General features: G+C 34.6%; 1 protein-coding gene across 3 annotated transcripts in view; it reads right to left on the reverse strand.

Annotated features, from left to right (window-relative positions):
• LOC121407062 overlaps positions 1-23,869 on the reverse strand; it is a 44,809-nt gene that overhangs the window by 1,960 nt on the left and 18,980 nt on the right. For 2 of the 3 annotated variants that reach the window (XM_041597980.1, XM_041597982.1), the window contains exons 4-13: positions 23,706-23,797; positions 16,875-16,904; positions 13,769-13,861; positions 12,631-12,747; positions 10,544-10,573; positions 9,291-9,545; positions 8,921-8,979; positions 8,378-8,499; positions 7,350-7,480; positions 6,549-6,822 (exon numbers count right to left, since the gene is read on the reverse strand). In XM_041597980.1, coding sequence (XP_041453914.1) covers positions 6,549-6,822; positions 7,350-7,480; positions 8,378-8,499; positions 8,921-8,979; positions 9,291-9,545; positions 10,544-10,573; positions 12,631-12,747; positions 13,769-13,861; positions 16,875-16,904; positions 23,706-23,797 — 1,203 coding nt within the window. Of the gene's footprint in view, positions 1-5,394; positions 5,456-6,548; positions 6,823-7,349; positions 7,481-8,377; positions 8,500-8,920; positions 8,980-9,290; positions 9,546-10,543; positions 10,574-12,630; positions 12,748-13,768; positions 13,862-16,874; positions 16,905-23,705; positions 23,798-23,869 lie in introns of all 3 variants that reach the window. The other variant, XM_041597981.1, reaches the window with a different exon arrangement.

The raw sequence follows: 23,869 nt of genomic DNA on the forward strand, positions 1-23,869 counted from the left end.
TTTGTTTTGAAATGACCAAACACAAATTCTATTCGTTTAAAGTGAAATTAAAACAAATATGCACAGACCAAAAGACAATGAATTTGTGTGAGTTATTATTCAACCAATGTAAATTTGTTATATTTCGATTTTAAATTGTCATAACATGGAAAATTTTCATTCAATTGTGATGGCAGTTTAGGATAGTGGTATAAATAGGGTATTGATAAGGGCAGTGTTGAAAATAATGATTTTTCGGAATCTGAAAGCTGACACATCAATAAAACAATGGTCGAGAGCCGCGACGTGACATTAAAGTGATGGTCCGGGGCTGGAAGTCTTTATAACTTAATAAATAGAGTAGAATTTACTGAGCAAAATGCTGAGAATTTCATCAAGATCGGATAACAAATAAAAAAGTTATTGAATTTTAAGTTTAGCAATATTTTGTGAAAACAGTCGTCATGAATATTCATTAGGTGGGCTGATGATGTCACATCCCCACTTGTTCTTTAGTATTTTATTATATGAAATTAAGTTTATTCAATTTGTTTTAAAAAGAACTAGACCCTTTTGATTGACAACTGATTTAGTGAATAAGATATTTATTGCTTTAACTTATTTCATTATAAGGGAGACATATTATCCACACAAGTATGAAATAATGAAAAAAAATATGATTTTATGTAATAACATAAGAAAACGGAAAGTGGAGATGTGACATCATCAGCCCACCTATATTCATGACGACTGTTTTCACAAAATATTTGCTAAACTTTAAACTTCAATAACTTTATTATTTGTTATCCGATTTTGATGAAATTTTCGGCATTTTGCTCAGTGAATTCTACTCTATGTATCAAAATATAAATATTTTCAGCCCGGACCATCCCTTTAAGGAGATGCTTTGTGAGAAGTTGTGATAATGGAACACATATTAGACTTGTTAAACTGTTATATGGAAAACAAACGATGAAAAGCCTATGCAAAGTCAGGGTTACACCGAAACCGAATTCTCCCGAATAAATTCGAACCGATTCTGCCCGAATACGGTTCGGATGGTTTCGGTGGATTCAGAAGTTATTCGTCTCTGCTTAGGGGAGCTCTCTGAATAGAGAGAATGGATACCGAATATTTCCGATTCAGCGCAGAATCTCCAAGAATTGACCCGAATCAATTTTGGCCATCCCAAATAAAGCTGAATGCTACCCAAATAGTGGCAAGAATTGGATCAATATTAAAAGTGCCCAGAATCGAGCCGAATGTGGTCCGATTACAGCCGAATGACGGCACAAATGAATATGGCCGATTGCGCTATGCTCGGACCGTTACTCCCGAATGATAAGAATACTAGTAGGTCGGTAACTGCCCAGAATATTCCAAATGACTCCCCTCATCCGACCGAATGTCCTCCGAATACATCTCAAAATGCGGCCCGAATGGAATTTTGTGGCAACATTCGGGAGTATTTTTGAGGGTATTTGGCAGGTTTTTAACATATCAAAACGAGCCGAATTCCCCCGCGAATGTTTCCGAATCCCTCCCGAATTTTCTCGCATTCGCGGAGGGAGAACAGAATACTTCCGAAACCCGAATACGTGTATTCGGGTGGATTCGTAGATGTGATTCGGAGCCAGTGTATAACCCTAGCTTTAGCTAAGTGAGATGGGAGAGGGGGGGGGGGTGTTACACCCACAAATGTAATAATCGCCCACAAATGTAATAACGCCCACAAATGTAATAACACTTTACCCACAAATGTAATAACGCCCACAAATGTAATAACACTTTACCCACAAATGTAATAATTTTTGATCGCCCACAAATGTAATAACACTTTACCCACAAATGTAATAACGCCCACAAATGTAATAACACTTTACCCACAAATGTAATAATGCACTTTACCCACAAATGTAATAATGACTTTACCTACAAATGTAATAAATTTGAAGTGATTTTTGGCGAATTCGTTCTAAACTAATATCCTATAGTAATGCGTTCATATAGCACAAAAGTTCAAAGTCTTTTTTCCAGACCCGGTTAATGAAATATTACAGTACAAGTCCAAGTCTTTTTCCAGACCCGGTTTTTCAAAATTTTAATATACGTCCAAAGTCTTTTTACCAGACCCGGTTGTTTCAAAATTATAATATACGTCCAAAGTCTTTTTTCCAGACCCGGTTAATTCAAAAATTATAATGCAAGTCCAAAGTCTTTTTTTCAGACCCGGTCGTTTCAAAAGTTATAATATACGTCGGTGAGGGGTAAAGACAACACTCTAAGCCCAAGCATTTTAAGTGGGTTTAATTTTGAAGATTGGTCTCAGCTGTCATTTTTTTCAATATTTCTTTATCTTTTAAATAACCGGGTCCAGACGAAAGACTAAGCATAATAATCGTGTTATTCCACAAGAATAAAAATATGAGTCTTTTGTTTTTAGGATTGTTTAAATCATTTTTAAATCACCGGGTCTGGAATAAAGACAACGCTCTAAACGTGTGCTTTTCTACATGCATGGTCTTAATTTGGAAGATTGTTGGTTCTTAGATTCGTTGTTTGGGGTTGAGTTTTATTGATTTTTTATTCCTGAAATAATTGTGTCTGGAGGAAAGTCGATCTTCGACAATCGGTCTTCATGTTGTTCCACAGTAATTAGATTATTGGGTATTCGTTTTAGAATATTTGTAAAAACTATTTTATGTTTCAAATAGTAACCAAGTCTGGAGAAAGGATGTCTGCTTTACCCACGCGTTATTACAATGTTTTGTAGGGGTAGTAGTATTATTTAAAAAAAGACATATTTGTACTGGGTGAAAAGGCTTTGGAAATTTGGTCTTAGATTCGAACTTTTTTCAGTTACTTTTTTTTTTAAATAGCCGGGTCTGGAGGAAAGAGTACGTTTAAAAACTCGTGTTATTCCAAGAGAATAAGAATATAAGGTCTTATGTTAGAAGATTTTTTTTCGTAACTGTTTAGGTCTGGAATAAAGACAACACTCTAAACCTCTTTTAAAACAGGTTCTTAGGTTGAAGGTTTGTTTGGTCTTAAACTTTGATTTTTTTAATTCTTACTATTAGCGTTTTTTTAAAGAAAAAAATGGTCGGGCTGAAAGATTACGCTATATATCCAGCATTGATAAGATTATGGGGTCTTTATACTGTTTTTAAACTGCTATTCATAATGTTTAAATATCAGGTAACTGGGTCTGGAGAAAAGACTACGCTTGATTCTCAATTTACTCTTAGTGCATATATTCACAATATCCACCGTATAAGTTGAAACAACAACAAAGACATTAATTCCACCAGTTTTAATTAACTGGGTCTGGAGAAAAGACTAAGCTCGATTCCCATTTTTTTCCACAGGAATATCATTATCGTATCTTAGTTTGGACTTATATTATAAATTTTGAAATAACTGGGTCAGGAAAAAGACTTTGGACTTATTAAAATTCTTGAAACAACCGGGTCTGGAAAAAAGACTATGGATTTATATTATAATTTTTTAAACAACCGGGTCTGGAAAAAAGACTTTGGATTTATATTATAATTTTTTAAACAACCGGGTCTGGAAAAAAAAGACTTTGGACTTATATCACAATTTTTTTAAACAACCGGGTCTGAAAAAAAGACTTTGGACTTTTATCATATTTTTTAAACAACTGGGTCTGGAAAAAAGACTTTGGATCTATATTATAATTTTTGAAACAACCGGGTCTGGAAGAAAGACTTTGGACTTGTACTTTGATGTTTTATTAACCCGGTCTGGAAAAAAAGACTTTGGACTTACATAACATTTTTTTTAAACAACCGGGTCTGGAAAAAAGACTTTGGACTTTTATTATATTTTTTAAACAACCGGGTCTGGAAAAAAGACTTTGGATCTATATTATAATTTTTGAAACATCCGGGTCTGGAAGAAAAACTTTGGACTTGTACTTTGATGTTTTATTAACCCGGTCTGAAAAAAGACTGCACTTTTGTGCTATATGAACGCATTACTATAGGATTTTAGTTTAGAACGGATTCGCCACAAATCCCTTCAAATTTATTACATTTGTGGGTAAAGTCATTATTACATTTGTGGGCGATCAAAAATTATTACATTTGTGGGTAAAGTGTTATTACATTTGTGGGCGTTATTACATTTGTGGGTAAAGTGTTATTACATTTGTGGGCGTTATTACATTTGTGGGCGTTATTACATTTGTGGGTGCAACAGGGGGTGGAGAAAGCATTTTAAGCTAAATTTGTGCGTAAGATGGTAAACTTATATCAAAATGATGCTCCAATTCACTTTGGTGCTTTGAAAATATTCCCAGCTATTCGTGCAGTTCAGATATTTTGTTACATGCACGCCTATGATGGTTACGAAAAAATAGTAGGAGTAGGCACAAGAGTTAGTAACACAATGCATTAGTTGAAACTGTATAAAAGAAAGCAAAAGAAAAACATTATGCTTGGACGATGATTGGTGCAAAACAAAATTAATTACAAAACAATAGGAGAGATATAATACATAGAGAGTACAAAATGGTCATGAAAGTGGGCATTTTTATGCTTAAAAACTACAAGGTGACAATAATAACATAAATCATAATGGAAGAAATAAAAAAAGATACAGCATAAGTGATGGATTGCTTTCCCGTTGCATAGTAATAAAAAAAACATCTATTACTACCAAAAGAACCTTTAAAAGGTTTATAAAGTGTTAAACATGTTTAGTGTGGTATCCCACACTGTTAAATCTGTGGTGTTAAAACTGAAACCAGTTGGTGTTAATAGAGGGCCACACCCTGAGGTGTTAAAATTACACCATAGAGATTGAACATAACATCAAAGAGTGTAAATGTAACAACCAAAGGTGTTGTAATAACACCTATGGGTGTAAAACTAACACCACCAATTTAACACCGGTGTAAAACAACTGGTGTGGTCCTCCATGTACATGGGTTAACACCACAGTTGTTGCTGTATGGTATGCTTGTGATATTCATTTTATTACCCATCATAAATTTCAAGGATTTAAAATGAATCCAGAGTGAATGTGATAAGCCAATTACTGGATTCATGTTATGTAACCAGTCGAATCATCAGGATCTATTTCAAAAATCTTTTCAAGAATTGAAATCCAACTTTGAGCTCTAAATCCAAAATACCCAAGATTTAAACCTAAATCTGTTACTCGGCTGGTACTATTCATAGCCCGCCGGTTTATCTTCAAATCATTGAAATTTACAATAGAAGTTATTATACCTCTCGTGAAATAATAAATCATTTATAAGTGTGGTTTGTGTTGCCATGGCAAAGGATATAAATGGCATAATCACGTTAATATATAGCGCTATTAATTGGAACATAATGAGCCATTGCGTCAGAAATATATCATAAAGGTCTCAGCTATTTTGCTCACACTTTTCAATTTATGCTGCGGTGTCTGACTGCGACGATAAACGTAGTAAGTGTGTTGGTAACTGTGAATAATATGTAAGAAATATTTAATCCACATTAAATATATATACCGATATCATGAATAATATAACGCATATTACTGTCAAATTCGTCCCTGTATTCCATATAAAAGGAATAAGAACAGTAAAAAAAAATGTTGCTGGCAATCTCGAAGCTAACTTATTTAAAATACTACTATAAATAAGTGTGTTTTAAGTGGATTCACACTTGGATTTAGTTAAAAGCCAGCCATGTGTTTGGTAAGTTATGTTTTGAAAAATTACTTGGTAACAAGTCCGATTTGGGCGAAAATACTCAGTCGTCACTTTTGTCACGTATATATTTGATGTGCATCCTTGATTCCTTTATAACTTTGCAGTATGATTCCCCCTTGACCACGTTGTATTGAAATTCTATTTTTCAAACAAAATGTTTCTCGAATAGATTTAAATAGAGGGATATCAACATTTCGTCGTTTCATTGTACAATTTATACTTTATCATTTCACCGACCTTGCAGCGAAGAATGAAGTTTGCATCGTAATAAGTATTCTATAGGAATCGAAACATCGGAAATAATGGTGACAGGATTAGCTAACAAGGAATATAACGATTACGAGAAAGGAAACCATTGAAGACTTTCTAAAATCAAACAAGGGCAGATCCACGTATGTTTAGAAAATGAGCATAACAAATTTAACTAACTAAAAATAAAAACATCAACAATTAATATTAACACTTAGTTAATATCTATGGTGTGTAAGGGTGATTGGACAATAGGCCTATCACATTCGATTATGCGATGATACTGAAAACTTTGGTTCTGCAATTTTTTTTATTATTATTATGTCGAGAGACCACATCTGGCTTTACCATCACACCTTTCGTACGCTTTGAATTTTTAAAAATGTATTCATTATTATTATTATTATCATTAGCCTAATATTATTATTATTTTTTTTTTTTGGGGGGGTAAATATTACCACAATTTTTGTTTTTAATGGCTGAATACAAAAAAAAGATGAAAATACATGGATATGCCGACAGTGAACAATATACCACATTGGATCTGACCTTGGCTGAAATTAGTCTGACATATCACCAAATATACACTCACCATTTATGTATGGCCATGATGATAATCGTGATAGCGAAGATGGAAGTGACTGCTGCTACGGTTGAAAGAACGATGGTGAGAGTCTTTTCGGCCCCTTCCTTGCCCCCTTCATCGGGCGAGAAGGGGTCGTCGGCAGGGTTAGTACTGGCTTGGATCTCCCTACCTTCAAGGGCGTAGAGGGTGAAGTTTGTGGTGACGCTCAAGGAAGCTTTGATGCTATCGAATTGGTATCCGAGCGATGAAAGGAGTAGGTTCTGAGTTAGATAGCCGCCGTCTGAGGGGAGGGAGGATCGAGTTTGAAGGTTGGAACGGGGAGAAGAATTTGAAAAGATGGTGTTAGAATTTTCGAAATAGGGAAGATAGCAAACTTTCGGATATACAGACTTAATGATTACTTTCCACAGATATTAATACCACTATGTTAATGGGGTAATTTATTGTTTTTGAAAAGGCAAAATAATGATTGATGTTTTGTACACTTTATTTTTTCTGTTATCATGGTTATGGTGTTGCAATAAATGTACCAGTACCGATTTTATTTTGTATCATTTGCGATTTTTTATATGAATTTGATATAATTCATTACGACTTAGACGCCCTTCGAATTACTAATCATTCAATGCTAGTTTTGCAAAAACAAAATAATGTAAAATATTTTTGTTTGTTACCTCTTTCAAAATATGATCACTTTTTATCAAACACTGGCTTCATTTTAAATGGCTTTTGACGCCTCGATTGAAATTACAATTCGTGAGGGGGAGGGTAGGGGGTAAGGGAAAGGGGAGATTGATCCCTACTTACCTATACAAAGAGGTGATTTAGGAGGAGGATGTACAAGCATATCAACCTTGAATTCATTTTCATTAATCTTGACAGGAAACCCTACTGCAGCGCTTACATGACTGCCATTGATGTAAGCAGGCACTCGAGTTCTATAAATTAGAAAAAAAAGAAAATGAAAGGTTATTAGGTCATTAAAAGATACAGGGAAAGATTTACTCTATATTAATATCGGAACAAGTGTTTGTGGCCAACCGGGTAGGCTATCGCATTATAAAAAAATCATCTGGAAATCGTTTTTAAATAACAAAGGAAAAGTATATTCTTTTAAGATGATGATCGTGCATTTTTCAAGGGGGCAATTTTGGTTACAAAAAAGATAACCATTTCCAATTGGCACGTATTTGCATCTTCGTTTTTAAGGTTGACAAGAGAGGTCGCCACATAGTCATGATAGTACCACAGAGAGCCATTTCTGAACAAATTTGGGACAAAAGGGGTGGGGCAGGTGCTCCCGTACCCCCTAGATCCGGGCCTGGATCTGTTGGTACAAGAATCACTAAAAGCAATTTTACACAGAAATAAGGGCACATAAACCCACTTATATGCACACTATGTAGAGACAGCACAAGGTTGATTTATAATCAGCGTTAATTTATCAATTTATAAGAACAAGGTGATTTTGTGTTTTCATTCTAAAAAATTCCAACAAGACAATACCAATGGTAGTTGTTCCGCAATGCTCGTCATTTCTGCTGCCTTCCCATATTAGCTTCTTTGTCTTTTCTCGTCTTTAACTTTACTTTCCATCACCTGAAAAATTACTTTACTTACTTAGGAGCGGCCACCTCCTTGTCATCTGTTATTTGACGAAGCACTCATCTTTGGCATCCCCATCCCATACAGTATTAATAGAGAATGATTTTTAAAAGGAAATGGGACCCTACCTAAAGTGATTACAATTAAAACAATTTGAAAATATACTGCAACCATCGTAACAACTGTAAAAATACAGATTTGATTATTTTGTAAACCTGCGCAATTCTTACCTGTTTAGAAGGAGATTTTGTAAATTTGACGATTTAAGACAACATTCATGAGGATACTGAGAACAATAAGAATTTACAGCCATTGCGATGATAGCCTTCAAGACAGATTTACTCGTCGGCCACTGCGGAGGAAACATGAAATAAGAATTTGTAACATGGTGAAGAAAAAGCCCCCTGATTTTTAGGAACAAGTCTTGAATCTTAAAAAGTATAACGATATGGTCATGCAACAATTATTTGTTTTTGCCAAGTAAAAAAGCAGTATCTTTCAATTGTACTACATGGATTTGATTGCAGATCATGTAAGATTTTAAAAGTTTATGGTGTTTGTTGTGAAGATGCTGCCTTTTGCAAACAATTACAATGATATATAATGAGAGACTCCACCTTTGACCCCTCTTTTTATTAACTAACGAATTATCTATTTAGAATGTAATAATCGAGATTTCAACAAGTTACACTATAACTCTAATGTGATCTCATGAGAATAATTATTATGAGAACAGAGATTACTGGTGTGATTATTGATAAATGGTCACAAACCTGTTTCATATTTCCTTCCAAGTAAAATATAACTCCATGATCGAGCTCAGTAGTCACATCTGAAAAGTTTTTTTTACAAAGAAAATGAAAATTAAGACTTGATTTTTAATACAAATTAAGAAAGGAATAACAAATAAATGAAGCTTTTATATAAACATGCACAGTTGATTATATATTTGAGGATATTGACACACGAGTAGATAAAAGAAGAAGGTGAAATGTTGCACCTACCAGATGCAAAATGAAGAGCTCCTTTTTTAGTGCAATTTTGCACCATTAGAAGCATATTGCCTGCATTTGGGGTGCAGAGGTGTATTTTCAGGCTTGTTTCTGATTTTTTTTTTTTATAATGATTTTCAAATGAACTTACATTGGCACTCTCTGCCCTCGTACCCGACTATACAGGCACAGCTGCAATCTGTTCCCCTTACAATGCCGTTCTTGCACTTCTTATCCACACAAGGGACGTCGGTGATAGTAGGTCGCTTTCGACCGTTTCTTGGTGTTATAGCGCCATCTACTGTGGTCATGTCAGTCGCCCCAGGCCCGAAGAAAGACGCTGTCGTGAAGAAGTTGCCGTCTGTGTTGAATGGCTGGAAAGTCGGAGTTTGTGCCGTGGGGAGAACTAGGACAGTATGTAATATTGCAAGAAAAATTACTACCAAATTTGTACAAATCTATTCATCGTCTTTATGTTTAAATCTTTATTTAAACAAATCCCAAGTTGCAAACGAATTACAAATAATAGATTCCTAAAATAAAAAGAAACATAAGATAACATTCAACTATGGAAGATTTAACTTTTTTCAGTACGGGTGTCACTGCATGATGTCAATCTATTTCTGACTTCAAATTTATTTCCTGGAATTCCCTATAGTCATTGTCCCTCAATATTACGTAATTGGTTATATGTGCACCTTCACTTGGATCATTCTTGTTGATGGGGGGTACCCTCTTTGTTCTCCAATGATGTATGTCTAATAATGTTCATCATCATGTTTTTTTTTCGTATTCTGGAGCCCCTCGCGGCCTCGCCTTCGATGATAAATGCTTCAATTTGGCCATTTTTAGTCAAGTGTCAAGAGCTATTGAGAAACCATTGTGATTTTTCTCTGAGATTTTTTGTTCACACATGCCTTATAGTACGATATTTATACGAGAGGTGCAAGTATTGATTAATGACTTATCTAATCAGTAGAACCCATGACATTACTTCCCTTTAGTTTTCACCATCCGTGATTTGTATTTTTACTTGTTAGAATTAGTTATATTTCATAATATTTGTTGTGATTTGTAATATTATTATCGTTAGCACTGTTTTTAACATAATTAAGTTCAATTGTTATACGGACATACTGAGAAAGAAAAACTGCCTTTCGACTGAAAACAAGGTTTCTAATAATCATATTGAAACAACACCTCACAATGGACGGACTTCCCCTTTAATACCGATCTACATGATTTAATCATGTTTGTAGCGTGTCTATTTTAATTAAGCGTAACATTGGAGTTTACCGCTAATCACACCTTTATTCCGTACACCATGATTTGGGGATTAATCATGCAAATATTTGGATATGGTACGCATAACCACAACCTATTTATAAAGGTCACTGCACTTACCACATCTTGGTGAGGCGGGGTCAGGTGGCGCTGTTGGGGTAAGCGAAGATATGGGGTCAACGGTGATAGGAGATGGAATTGAGAGGGGGCAAGAGAGGGGGGCAATGGTAAGAAGTGAGTTGAAAGATAAAAGACGGAAATGAAAAAAATGATGAATAATTAATGTGTTATAGACCTAAAGTGAATAAAAAAATAACAAACATATCAATATTGAACGGATTTACAGAAAATACAAGTTCAACTTATTTCACCACTTTGGGAATAAGACTATTAATACTACTTGTCTAAAAAAAAGTTGAAAGGAGTTAAAAATAATAATTTCATCATGCTTATTATCGTTAGCAAGTAACTTTTATTCATTTTTGAATTGAAACATCGAAACAGCATAAACTCTTGTATGTTTTATTTAATATATTGAGAACTTCTGTTTTTGCCATTTCTCAAATCCTACTGAGAATTGAGCATTTAATGACTATCTCCTCTTGATAATCATCATCATGATTATCAACTGCATTGAGCGTTTTGCATTTTCTTAAGTAAAATTGAAGGACTTATGATTTTTTCAGTAAACACTGTAAGTTCTCGACATTTTTGTGGGGAGCAACTGCCCCCCCCAAAAAAAACATACACACACGATACATGAATGCCCTGTCCCTCGCCCCTGCGGCGTACTGCCAAGTATCTATTTGCGGATATATTGCATATACTACTTCGGGAGTGAGAGGATGGATGGCCTTAATTAAATAAAATAAATACCTAATTCGACGACACATCAAAACCTGACGTAGGAGCGGGGCATCGAGGCCCCGTTTTCTAATCTTATCCGCTACTTTGCCCTTTTTGATGGCCTTGAAAAAAATCTCGAAATTTTCTCCCTTCGCACCTTTTGAATATAGGGCGGAGGCACGAATGGCATTATCATGGAATAAACAAAGGGGCGAATTCGAAAGGGATTTTAATTAAGACGGGATGTAAGAAACAGGAAACAATTGAAAAGATTCCTTATTGGATGTTTCCGACCTGGTGTGTTACGTCTCCTCTCAGACAGGCCGAATGACTTTTCCAAATACAGAGAACAGTTAAGTGTTATATTTTTAGCACATATTTGTTGTTCTGGCATATATTTTGGTATTTAGAATGCATGCGGATATAACACGTTTAGGGTTGATTTTGGGATATAAGATATAAGATGGATTAAGGAAATGTTATTGGATTACAACCGTGACATTATACTAGTGTGGTGTATATTGCATGGTAGACATTTATCTTCATACAATGACCAATTAAAAATATCGAAAGAGATAAAAAAAAATAGAAGAATCTTAATGAAATATTAAAGTAATCAAGGCGCTCTTCTCTTGAAAACCGATTTGGTGACTATTCCTGACTGCGAAACATAGAATATACCAGTTAGTTTCTGATAATCATACAGGGATGTAACTCACTAATATCATGTTTGCATGAAGGAGCATTAAGAATGATTAATTCGCAAATCCATGATTGTATTTATTTTTATAAAAATGCACGTTACACATTGATTTTACTTTTACTTTTCCATGACAGTGATATTTTCATAAATATTTTTATAGACTACTACTACTACTACTACTACTACTACTACTACTACTACTACTACTACTACTACTACTACTACTACTACTACTACTACTACTACTACTACTACTACTACTACTACTACTACTACTACTACTACTACTACTACTACTTCTACCACCACCACCACTACCACTACTACACTGTACTACTACTATACTACTACTACTATAGTACTTTTACACTGTAAATTCCAAGGATTCAAAATAATTCCAGATCGGCTGTGAATAGTGACCAGCCGAATTTTGAATTTATTTTAAATCTTAAGGATTAGCTTTTAAATCTCAAAGATTTAAATTAAAATCTTTTAGATATATATTTGAATCTACAAGGTTTAAATCTAACCGGCTGGTCATTGCACAGCCAATCTGGATTTATTTCAAATCCTTGGAATTTAGAGTGTATACTACTACTGCAATACAACCGCCACTACTGTCATGACTGTTACTTGTTAATTTATTAAATAGACTTACTGCAAACTTTGCACATCTTTGGGCAGTTTCGAGGGATTTGAGGGTGTAACGCACAGGTCCAGTACCCGGGCCAGCCGGGGGATTTCCCGCATAGGGGATGCTTGTCCTCGCAGTATTCTATTAAAAAATAATGAGAGTGAAAAAAGCAAGGATCAGATCACAACGCACATACACACTAAAAAGAGTATAAATTGTGTTTTCTCAAATACATATTCTATAATCATGAAAAATAGTCCTCTCAAATCTTTTACGGCAAGAGATCATAAAAAAACTATTAAAAATCAAGAACATGCATATGATTTTGACCTATCCCTACATGAGTTATTGCAATATTTTAGGGGGTGTGCAATTCAAAGAATGTTGCTTTACACGTTAAATTTTTGCAGATGATTTTGCCGACAACCACGAAAGTTCATTCCCCGGCCCCGCCCCGCCCCGAATCTGCACATTCTTGTTTTGATTGGTATACAATTTTTACTTTCCATATATTCGAGTGTCGTCGTAAGAAGAGACGACAAAGATGACGTTCATGCACTTGGAATGAAAATTAAATCTACAAAAATAGTTGAAAATGAATGAACCAAAACATGTTGCGGTTCACCAGCTCTCATCTTATTTTCGCCCACGATACAGCACTGGAGTGTTATTCTTGTTTTAAAAACCACATCTGTACTTCATTTTCTTGATAATCTGATCAGTTCTATGTTTCATTTTGTTCAATGCGATAAAAATAATTGAATTCTTTGAAAGTGGAATTTTCTATTTCTCTTTCATAATAAACTCGTTAAGTTCTTGTTTTGGTGCAACTAATTTAGAACAGCTTGAGTTCACTTTCTACAGACCTACCTTGGTCGGTATCATATTTTGAATTTGAAAGTTAGCATTTACCCTATTTACAGAGGCACTGATGTCAAATCATTTAGTTTAAAATGATAATGGATAAATCTATTAAATTGCTAGAATTTAACACCGAATACGTATGCAAAAATATTATATTCCAAACTATAGTAAAGATATAACTCTCTCTAGTGAAACAAATAACAAACGAAGAAGTTCTTAAGGTATAGGGAGATGAAGTGGGGGAGGGGACATAATGAGATGAAGGTGGGCTGGGGGTGGGGTTGGGTCTTTATCTTACCAGAACAGTCGGGACCGAAATAGCCATTAGGACATGCGCAGGTGCAATCATCTCTGTTAAGAGTTCCACCGCAATGACAGACCTGCCGACATTCTGTGAAAGAAGAAAGTTACAATTGAATATAATCATATTGGAATTTTCGTTCAAGTAGTTTGAAGGATACTGTTGGAGTGATAAGGCTCAACCGTCAATCTGTGTGCAATTTCTGAGATATGTTGATGAATATGCGTTTGTAATAGCGTTCATTAGCGCCAGAATATTTCAAATGGTAAAGAAACATTCTCTAGTCCAGGGCTGCTCTAGTCATTCTCATTTTCTATCCCGGCTATATAATGTATAGTATTTATGAGCTTTCATAAACATCTCATCTGCCAGTTTGTTGGTCTAAGGAAGATCTTAAACTCCAAAATCATATGTGAAGATGTACACGAGCAGGATTAGGAAAGAGAGCAAACAAAATTAACGTTATACCTGAAAGAAACTTGTAATTATGGAAATTACAGATATCCAAGTCCGAACATAATTGAAGTTTACAACCAAATTGAAGCAAGGAACACAATTTATACGCCATAATATTTCCAGAAAAACAGAGCCTCAAGGATCCTTACACACAGACGTCAGTGCAAAATCTTTGCCTAAGAGCAGGGTAGTCATGTATCGTGTTTATGGAATAGGAAAATCATAGGCAAAATAAAAAATGTCCATAATTCGAATGAAAATTTATCAATATTGTTACTTGCGTCCTTCTGGCATCGCTGCGAAACATTAACGGAGATCTGATGTGACGAAGTGTTCATCATTATCGCGTGTGTAACTTAACAAAATAATTAGCATGATTGGGGGACCCTTCCCAAATAGTCAACCGTGCCATTAAAACGAACTATTAAATAACCGGCAATTAGTCATACATTAAAATTTGAAACAGAATACACGACATCAATGCGACCGTGTATGTATTGTTATCCGACATTAAGAGCCTCGTATCCATGGGCCCAATGATGATTATGACTTGAAGTGACGATAGCATTCTATACTTGCTTTTCTGAAGCAGAACATAACGGAAATTTAGTTTACTGATACCCAGTGCCCTGGATTGTTCAATTAGGCTCCCAATATATCATATTAACTACATGAATCACTAGTTAACATGATTAAAGTGCAATGCTTACTTCTATAGTTATGTTGAGATACCGAAACAGTTTGTAAACGATGCATGATATACATTCGTTCATTTACTCATTAACATCCTTTACAAAATGCAATTTAAAGGAAATTTCCAACTTATTATCTATGAAAGTGTTGAAAATATTAAGCGTGTCGTTTTATACGGCGAAAGGAAATGACTTCGATTATAAGTTTGGTTAATAAATAGACTGGATACACATTTATCCACTAAGGCGATGAGCCCCCCCCCCAAAAAGAAAAAAAGAGAAGAAAATAATAATGAATACATATTTACAAATAGATAAATAGAGAATAAAAATAAATAAATAATGAATAAATTAAAAAAAAGAAAATAATAATGAATAAATAAATACGAATAAATAAATAGAGAATAAAAATAAATAAATAATGAATTAATGAAAGATAAAATAGAGGGGACGGACATACTCTCTAAGTTCCATAGATTAAGATTCAATCTTCTATATTGTGGTCAGGGACCAATCCAGATATTAGATCGAAAGTCTCAATCAAATAAGATTGTATTCTAATTTTATAAGATTGAACACTTCGATCAAACTTTGGATTGGTCCGTAATCGCAATCTATTTCAATGTAATGAATTTAGAGAGTAGCGTAAAGGGCACAAGTTTTTAAGAGCTGCGAGCGAGCGAATCGAGCTAGCAAAATTTGTTGACCTTTTCAACACAAAAGTTAAAAATAATAGATAAAGAATACAGCATTTATCCCCTTTCTTTTCCTTTACTTTCCTTTTCTCCTCTTGCTTTCTTGATCGTAAAAATGTTGGGGTCCATGTTCTCTAAGGTCCCCATAATTATTTGCACGCCAGTTCACTTATCGTTCACGCTTTACATGTATGTGCACGTGTTCTATCATAATTTTGTTTTAGTTTTCAGTTTCCAAGCGAAATATATATATTTTCATGTATATTCATTTTATGTCTATGTTTCATGAATATATGAAGAGGAAGTTTAGCATCAAGGTATCTAGTAAGTTTAGCATCAAGGTATTTAGTAAGTTTTCAAAAACTGTAAACCCAATTGCAATATCATTTATCGTTGTTACATGTTCATCAGCAGTTTATTAATACTATATTATTATCAAATAATCGCCAGGGCAATGCGGCATCAAACTTACGACGTGAACAATAAATTAATTTCCTTCCGATTAATTGCATTGATCAATGATAATTATAAAATCACATGGGCCCCACCCAAATCTTGGTCGAAAGATTCTGTAACGATATGATGCATTAGGTCCATCCCGCAACTAGATCTCCCGGGGGGGGGGGCAGTCAAACGTATTGCTGTACACACGCGTGGCTAAATTATTTCCAAACACCCACTAAACGAGTTTTTCTCTGTGTGCAAAATAACCCACTAAACAAGTTTTTAGCGGGCTTTATTTACACATTTTGCCCCCCTAAACAAGTTGTCGCCAGATTACGACCCCGGGGGAAAAATTGGGAAAACATACCCTAAACACGTTTGACCCTGCGATTGACCATTGGCCAGTCTTTCAAAACTACCCCCTTTTTGAAAATCGATGTTTTTGATACCTTTAACGAGTGCACGCGCGACCCGCGTCCAAAACTGAAAAACACTCCTTTAAACGCGATTTTTTGGTCACGCGTGTCTACAGCTATAGGTAATATATGACCCCCCCCCCTGGCTAGATCTGCAGGAATGTCTTTCAAAACGCGTTTCAAATCATGATTCTAGGGTTGATGCATAAACTTTATGCACGTGAATGCACCACTCTTTCTCATCTACTTGACAATGCATCCGGTATAAAGACATGAAAGAGGGTAATGTCTCGGATCGATAACTCGATGCTGATTGGTCAATAAAAAACACTGCGGGTATAACAACATTTACTCATGTCTAATTTGAATTCTCTCTCAAAATTAAGAACAAAATACTCACGGCATTGCGTTGAAATTCCCGTACAGTTTCCTGCAAAGTCAGGGGAATAAGGAGAACAGTCATCTTGATTATAAAGGCATCATTGTGAATTATTCGATACACATAAGCGATCTTTATGGTAAAATAAATTCAAAACACAATTCAGTGCCAGAAAGACAATAAAATGGCAAGTGATGAGAGCTCGATACAAAGTTAGTAGTAGCCGTTTAACATCATGTAACAGCAAACGTATTAACATAATCTGTACATACCAACAACAGTTTTGTAACGTAACAGTAATTATTTTACACCGACAGAAGGAGGTCAGCGGCTGTGTTACATAACGATTTATGTAGCTTCCTTAACCTGCTATGCAATAAAAACACTTTATTTTATTCATATACAATGCTGTAATCTATATGTATGAACCTTACAGTACGACATTGAAAATCTTAAACAACAAAGATAAATTTTCAATATTTAATTCTCAGTGAATTAAGCATGGTTGTTTAAGTTGTATACTGCAAGTTTCATACATAGTGAACAGCATTGCATAAAATTCCAGCCAGCGTTTTTACTGTGCATGCTCAGAATAATTTGCAAAGGGGCCATCTTCTACCATTAGCATGTTAGCAATCGTATGCATGAAGATCATCTAATGTTTTTCCTCGACTCTGTCACCATGGCAACTGTCTTTTGCTATAGGGATCTTTCCCACATCTATGATATTTACAACAAATCCATGGATGGCATTGTCCCCGATTGAGAAAATAACAATATTCTCATAAAAATTAGTAATTATTTGGTATTTTTGTCTCATGATTTTTTTCTAAGTTTATCATTTAGTCATATACTGAAACCATGGAGCTACTACGAATTCATGGTGTGTAGAAACTAATATACTGGTGGAGTATATCTGTGATATCATCCGAAACTGCATGATATCAGGCTTGACAGGCTAAATCGAATTGAACGGAATAGGACCAGACTAAATCGTTCTTTAATCACCATGGAAACTAGGGGAACAACAAGGGTTAAATCATAATAACGTTATACAGCCGAGGGTTAGGCAAATCAAAAGTCAATTTGTGAATGGTTATTGTCTTCTATCACCTTCTGAACTTGGAAAGAAAGTATGAACGTCATTAAATAATGACGTCTATCCCGGTGGGTACCATCATCACGAAGAAGAAAAAGAGAAAACAAGATCCTGTTCGATTCAAGTAAAACGAAGATCTGTTCAAGGTAGCCTGAACAATAAAAAGCTGAACCTAAGAAAAAGTAGCAAGAACTTTTTTTTTGTAAAATGCTTGCAGCTTTAATAACATCCCCAATCGATTTCTTTTAGAATATTTTGTTTCATATAGATTTTGAAGAATTATTGGTCCTGTTCTTTTTGTTCTTTTTAAGTCATCATTTTGTATTTTGCGATGCATTCATTGTACAGATAAATTGTGAGATGCATTATCTTTCACCGATTTTATTTGATTTTTTATATACGTGTATATTGGAAACTCTTGAAAATATTTCACATTTGAATTGCGTGTTTACTGGGAGAATTAAATCTACATAGCTGGCCAGAAGAGATAAATCACATGTACCTCATTTTTTTGCGAATTTTGGCTCAAAACACGCATATAATTCACATAAACCCATGATACCAAAATGAAATTACAAAAGAGGCCAAATGATAAGAAAATGATTTGTACAATTTGGTGAGATTTCGGAGAAATCTCATAATTCAGTGATCAACAAGGATTTGCATTGGTGCCAAATCGTAAAAAATCTGGCTTTGGGCCTAAATATGTCCTTATGTATAAAACGATACTTGAATAATCTTTTGTGAAAAACCGGGGTGAAAATTATATTGTCAGCCTTGTCAATACAATCTGTTCGTTTTTAAAATTTATATCAATTATCAATTTTTTAAAGGCATGATAATTTATATACTAGTATAGAAATAATGGTAAAGATGAAGGTTACCATAATTTCATATTTTCATTATCATTATTGCTTTTATCGTTTTAATATTATTACCCTTATCATTATCATAGTTATTACAAATATCGTTATCATAATCATCAGCACCAACATTAAAGGACAAAAACAAATAACATTTTAATGACGATAATACACAAACAAAAATAAATACGAATCAAAGCAGAGATTCTTCTTTCCATGGATACATTAATAATAATGGTCTGTAAATCAAAGTTTAATTGAAGGGAGGCATTGTCAGACAGTTCATATTAATTAATTATAGATAGGAAATATGAGCTGATGTCTATAGCAAGGGTCATCCGTCGGCTAACCAATACGATTACTTCCTTTTGACATGTGAGATACATCATTGTGTCCTTCAATTTTGTCGATGGCCATACTTCATTAGAGCAGTATTATACATGTAGTTACAGTTTTGTAACCTCGTCAAACATCATGATGAATGCAATAATTGTTACAGCCAGCACTGGGTTGCCGTTATATTTTCGACAAAAGCTCTGATTTAGATACAATTTAGATCTTATTATTCTTAAGGCAACACAATTTCCCCCCAAAATCGTGTAGAAAAACGTTAAAAAAAGACTTTCTGATTGTGACGTTTTTGCCTGGTCGGACCCCCCCAACCCCCATTTTCGGCTCATGCATCACCCTCCCCGTTTTTACAAAACTGTTCCGCGCCATCCGCTTCCCTTGAAAAGGTTATACATTTCTCGTTCATCATCCGATTTTTACATGAATCATACTTTCACCATTAATGTCTCTTTTCTTCATTCTTGTCTTTTCACACATACCATGCATACCACCAAGTTTAGATTCCCCATTTGAAATAGTCAATTGAACTTGGCCTAATCTATCTTAATGAGCAAAAGCCAAAGTTGAAGTCGCGTTGGGGTCACACCCGTTTTGCTTTGAATGACAGATAAAATCGGCAACATTGAATCATGATCACCCTAATTGATTTTCAGGTGTGGACTGTGAACACATCACTACACCAATAGTAAAACGATTGCAAAGCAGGGGTGTATGATTCAATCATAAATCTGGCAAAAAAGGAAATGATTAGTGTTGGGTGCACGGACAACAAAAAATATATATGACAGAAACTCGTCATGTTATAATACAACCATGACATCATCGATGTACAATTTCCTGATAACATTTAGCAAAGACTTTGTTTTTAAAGTTTTTTAACAACTATTTGATTCTCCTCGTTGTTATGCTAGATAAGACAACTTCCAGCCAAAGTCGTAGACCTTCTGAGATGTTTAGAGGTTGTTTTTTTGTTTTAAATTTTACCCACGTTTTTTAAACCCATCACTCTAACAACTATCGTTTACAGTTTCAATAAAGTTGTTTAAAAAAACAATAAAAAAATTTAAACAACTTGTTTTTTAGTGACGGACTTAACGACGTGCTTGAATATTTTTTTTACAGTGCAGTGTTTGGAATTCATTGATTCAATTATCTTGTTGTCGCAATGGGTCGTTGTTTGTAAAGACTCCAAATGGGTTTCTTTTTCATATATCAGCATTCGTGATGAAATTAAAACCCAAGAATTACCTTTGATTAATCATTACCGCGTTGCTAGAACCTGACTTTTAGTACGATGTGTAGATATTCATGATGATACAACTATATCATGTGCGTGATTTGTTTTTAGAAAGAGTCTCGGTTTAAAGAACACTGCATATCAGCCGGTGCGAAGCGAAGTGCCAATTAATAAAGATAAAGGCTCGCGCTTCTATCATTCATGAAAAACTGTATGAGCGTTGTCGTGGCAACCATAATTTCATGATTAAGTCTTTAGAGGAGATGAATTACCGAGTGAGGATTCGTTCAAGTGTAATCTGGTAATTCGTACCGGAAGTCTCACCCCCAGAACAGATGCAGCAATGGATGCAGCTGTGTTACGGCTGACAGATCTGGTGTGTGGGGGCCCTGTTAAAAAAACTAAATTTGTATTCATCGGCTATTGCCCCAAATAAGGGAAAAGTGCTGTAAAAAGGAGGATTACGGTGAATTTTCCTTTGCACTATCAATATATAGCTCGAATGCTGTTTTATCAAGATAATGTTGTTGTTGCTGGCTTTTTCACACTCATGTGCATGATCAGTACATCGGAACATAAATCATGACTGCAGACTGTCGTATTCTCGCAAAACAGACCTTGTGTATTGCCTCATATATGTATATTTATCCAAAATAATTTCATTAGGACCTAGGATGATTAGCATTTCACCCCCTAAAAAAATACATTCTAATTATATAATTTATCGAAAAATGATCAACAGCAATCCTCATAAGTACTTCATTGATGTGCATTCTCAAAACAAATAAGTCAAAATGACTGTCAATCGGGTCAGCTAGATGTAACTGCTATTCTAGTCACATTTGACTATTTCTAGACGTATTTTACTAGTACAGAGTTATGTCTGACTAGAATATGCGTCAGAAATGTGACAAGACATATCATTTACTCCCAACTGACCACTGATGTAGTAACTTTGACTGATTTGTTGTTTTAAGAGAGAAGACGAAATTCTGTGCCGAGAACTTCAAAGAATAAGGAGAAAGTAAGATCTGAAATTTGGGCTTAATTCAGACATGAGATGTGCACACTTTTAATGAAACTTCTCAGTAGCCATGAAAAAGAGGTGTAAAAGAACTCTTGTATCTCGTATTTTGAATCAGTCACGACCAAATTAATATTTACACTGACCCTTCACTGACGAATTTTCATGTTTTTTAGGTGGCAGGCCCAACCGATGAAATCGATCAAATTCTTGGTAGATTTTAACCAATAATTTCATTGATTTTGACCCTTTATCTCAGTCGGACACAACCAAGAGAAGGGCCTTTTTGAACAATATTTTTAGGGTGCAATATTAGACTAAAAAATGGCTTTGCTTTGAAAATTTTTAATTCCAGGAGCCCTGGAACATTAATGTTCCTTGATTCACTATACCAAGAATTAGACAATGAAATGCACACAATGATCATTTTAACCAACATAAAAAAACCTCTGATTGATTAAAGCCGCCTTTCTAGGAAGACCAAACAACATTCGTGTAGTTCATTAATCTTGATTTTCCAATTCCATGTCATCAATTGTACTGTTAGGAATAGATGGTTTTATTTCCTCGAAACCAATTGCTTCATAGAATCAAACTACATGACAGAAAGCTCATTCATTGAAAGTTGTCCATTGTGAATTAACATTATAATGCACTGTTTAACTCACTCTTATACCATAGATCTAAAAATGATTTTTTTTACAAGATCTCAAACGCGAATGTACAGTGAGTATATCCTGTTAAACTGTTAAATCAACATAAAAAAGACTCGTGTTGACCTGTTTGGTTTTCAACGAATAAAAAAAAACATTCGTAAATCATTCACCCATTTCACGATATTACATTTTGGATAAGTCTAGCAGATGGCACCCGTTCCTTAGAACAAAATCAAGAGATAATCTTTCCGAGTATAAATCATGAGCCTGCCTCCCCTGCCTTCCACAAATTAAAACGGAACCGTCATGTTTCATTATACATTTTCTCATTCCATACCACAAAATAATACTACATTTTTTTTATCTTTGCCAACTCCTTGCTGATTTTCAAGGGACTAAACATTAACTACCTGATAACAATTCAATAAATCAAACTTAATTTTAGACTGGTGATGTTCTTCATTGTTATTGCCATGTCAATTGTCATCTTCTATCTCAATGCGTGAAAGGACCACCTGTCCGTCTTGACAGAACGCATTTCGTGAGAGTTTTGACCTCTTATAAATAAATGTGATCGTTTCATATCGACATATTCCAAGAAACGGTAAGTCTCGGAAGCAATTCGTTCATATCACCTGTCACATATAAAGTTGTTATAATCTTCTAAGAAAAGGGGATGAAGAATTATCAAGTAATGTGTTCTTTATAGCGAAAAAGGAAATGCAAAACTACTTATTATTATAGCATGCATCGTGCCTATGTGCATTGCAAAAGAAGGGGGGGGGGTCTGCCTAACCTTTTTTGTCAGGATAACTTTAGATCTGACTGTGAGATACAATTGCTGACTCTCTCTAAATATGCAGTACTATCAATTGTGATAATTAAAATGGTTATTTACTTTCATGAGCTTAATTATGTCGTCTCAACAAAAAGTGTATTATTTTACGTCGACACTCTTGAAACAAAAACATTGTCATGAAAATATTGTTCACTAAATCCGCGATTACAAAGAATCAGATGCAAAGATATTGGGTAAAATTTTAACCAGCACGGGGGTAATCATGTGTCCAACCAATTTGGGGCAGTATTTTACCCAATGCGCTAAGCATATTGTCCAGTAAGGTTAAAAAATAAGCAGCAATTAGTTGGGCACAGAATGGGCAAAAATGTCATCACACTGGATAAATGAAATGCCCATTGTTGGTTGGACACATAGCTACCCTCATTAAGACTTTGACCAAATTACCAAATAATTTTTTAGAGTGTCCACAGACCTCCATCGTTTTAGTCCTCATTGTTCCATATTTTGAACAAAATTGTCATATTATAAGGTTGGCATGGTTAACTTGTAAAATACGGATATCACTAAAAATTTAGTATATTATAACGGATTGTGAATGATTTATTCGAATCAATATATATCAGATTGATGGTTTTCCATTTTGCATCCAAACCTTAAATTTCAGACCATAATTTGCATTTCAGATAATCAGTCAAATGTTATCTAATTGACATATTAGCCACGCTTGTTTAATAATTCTGACTATTAACATTATCAACATAACATGGTAAACATACAATTCAATGAATGTTTACGATACAATATGTCACGTGATACTTACTGCATAAATTATTACTACACGTTCCAGTTCCCGATTCACATTTTGTACACCTTTCACCGGCAATGTATGGCTTGGCACCAATGTAGTTTCCCCTGAAAACAATATAATAAAAATTCATCAACAATCATAATAATTGGTCAATAATTTAATCACTATAGATATTG

This window comes from Lytechinus variegatus, chromosome 2 (genome assembly GCF_018143015.1).
Source record: "Lytechinus variegatus isolate NC3 chromosome 2, Lvar_3.0, whole genome shotgun sequence".
In the NCBI taxonomy this organism is placed as follows: domain Eukaryota; kingdom Metazoa; phylum Echinodermata; class Echinoidea; order Temnopleuroida; family Toxopneustidae; genus Lytechinus; species Lytechinus variegatus.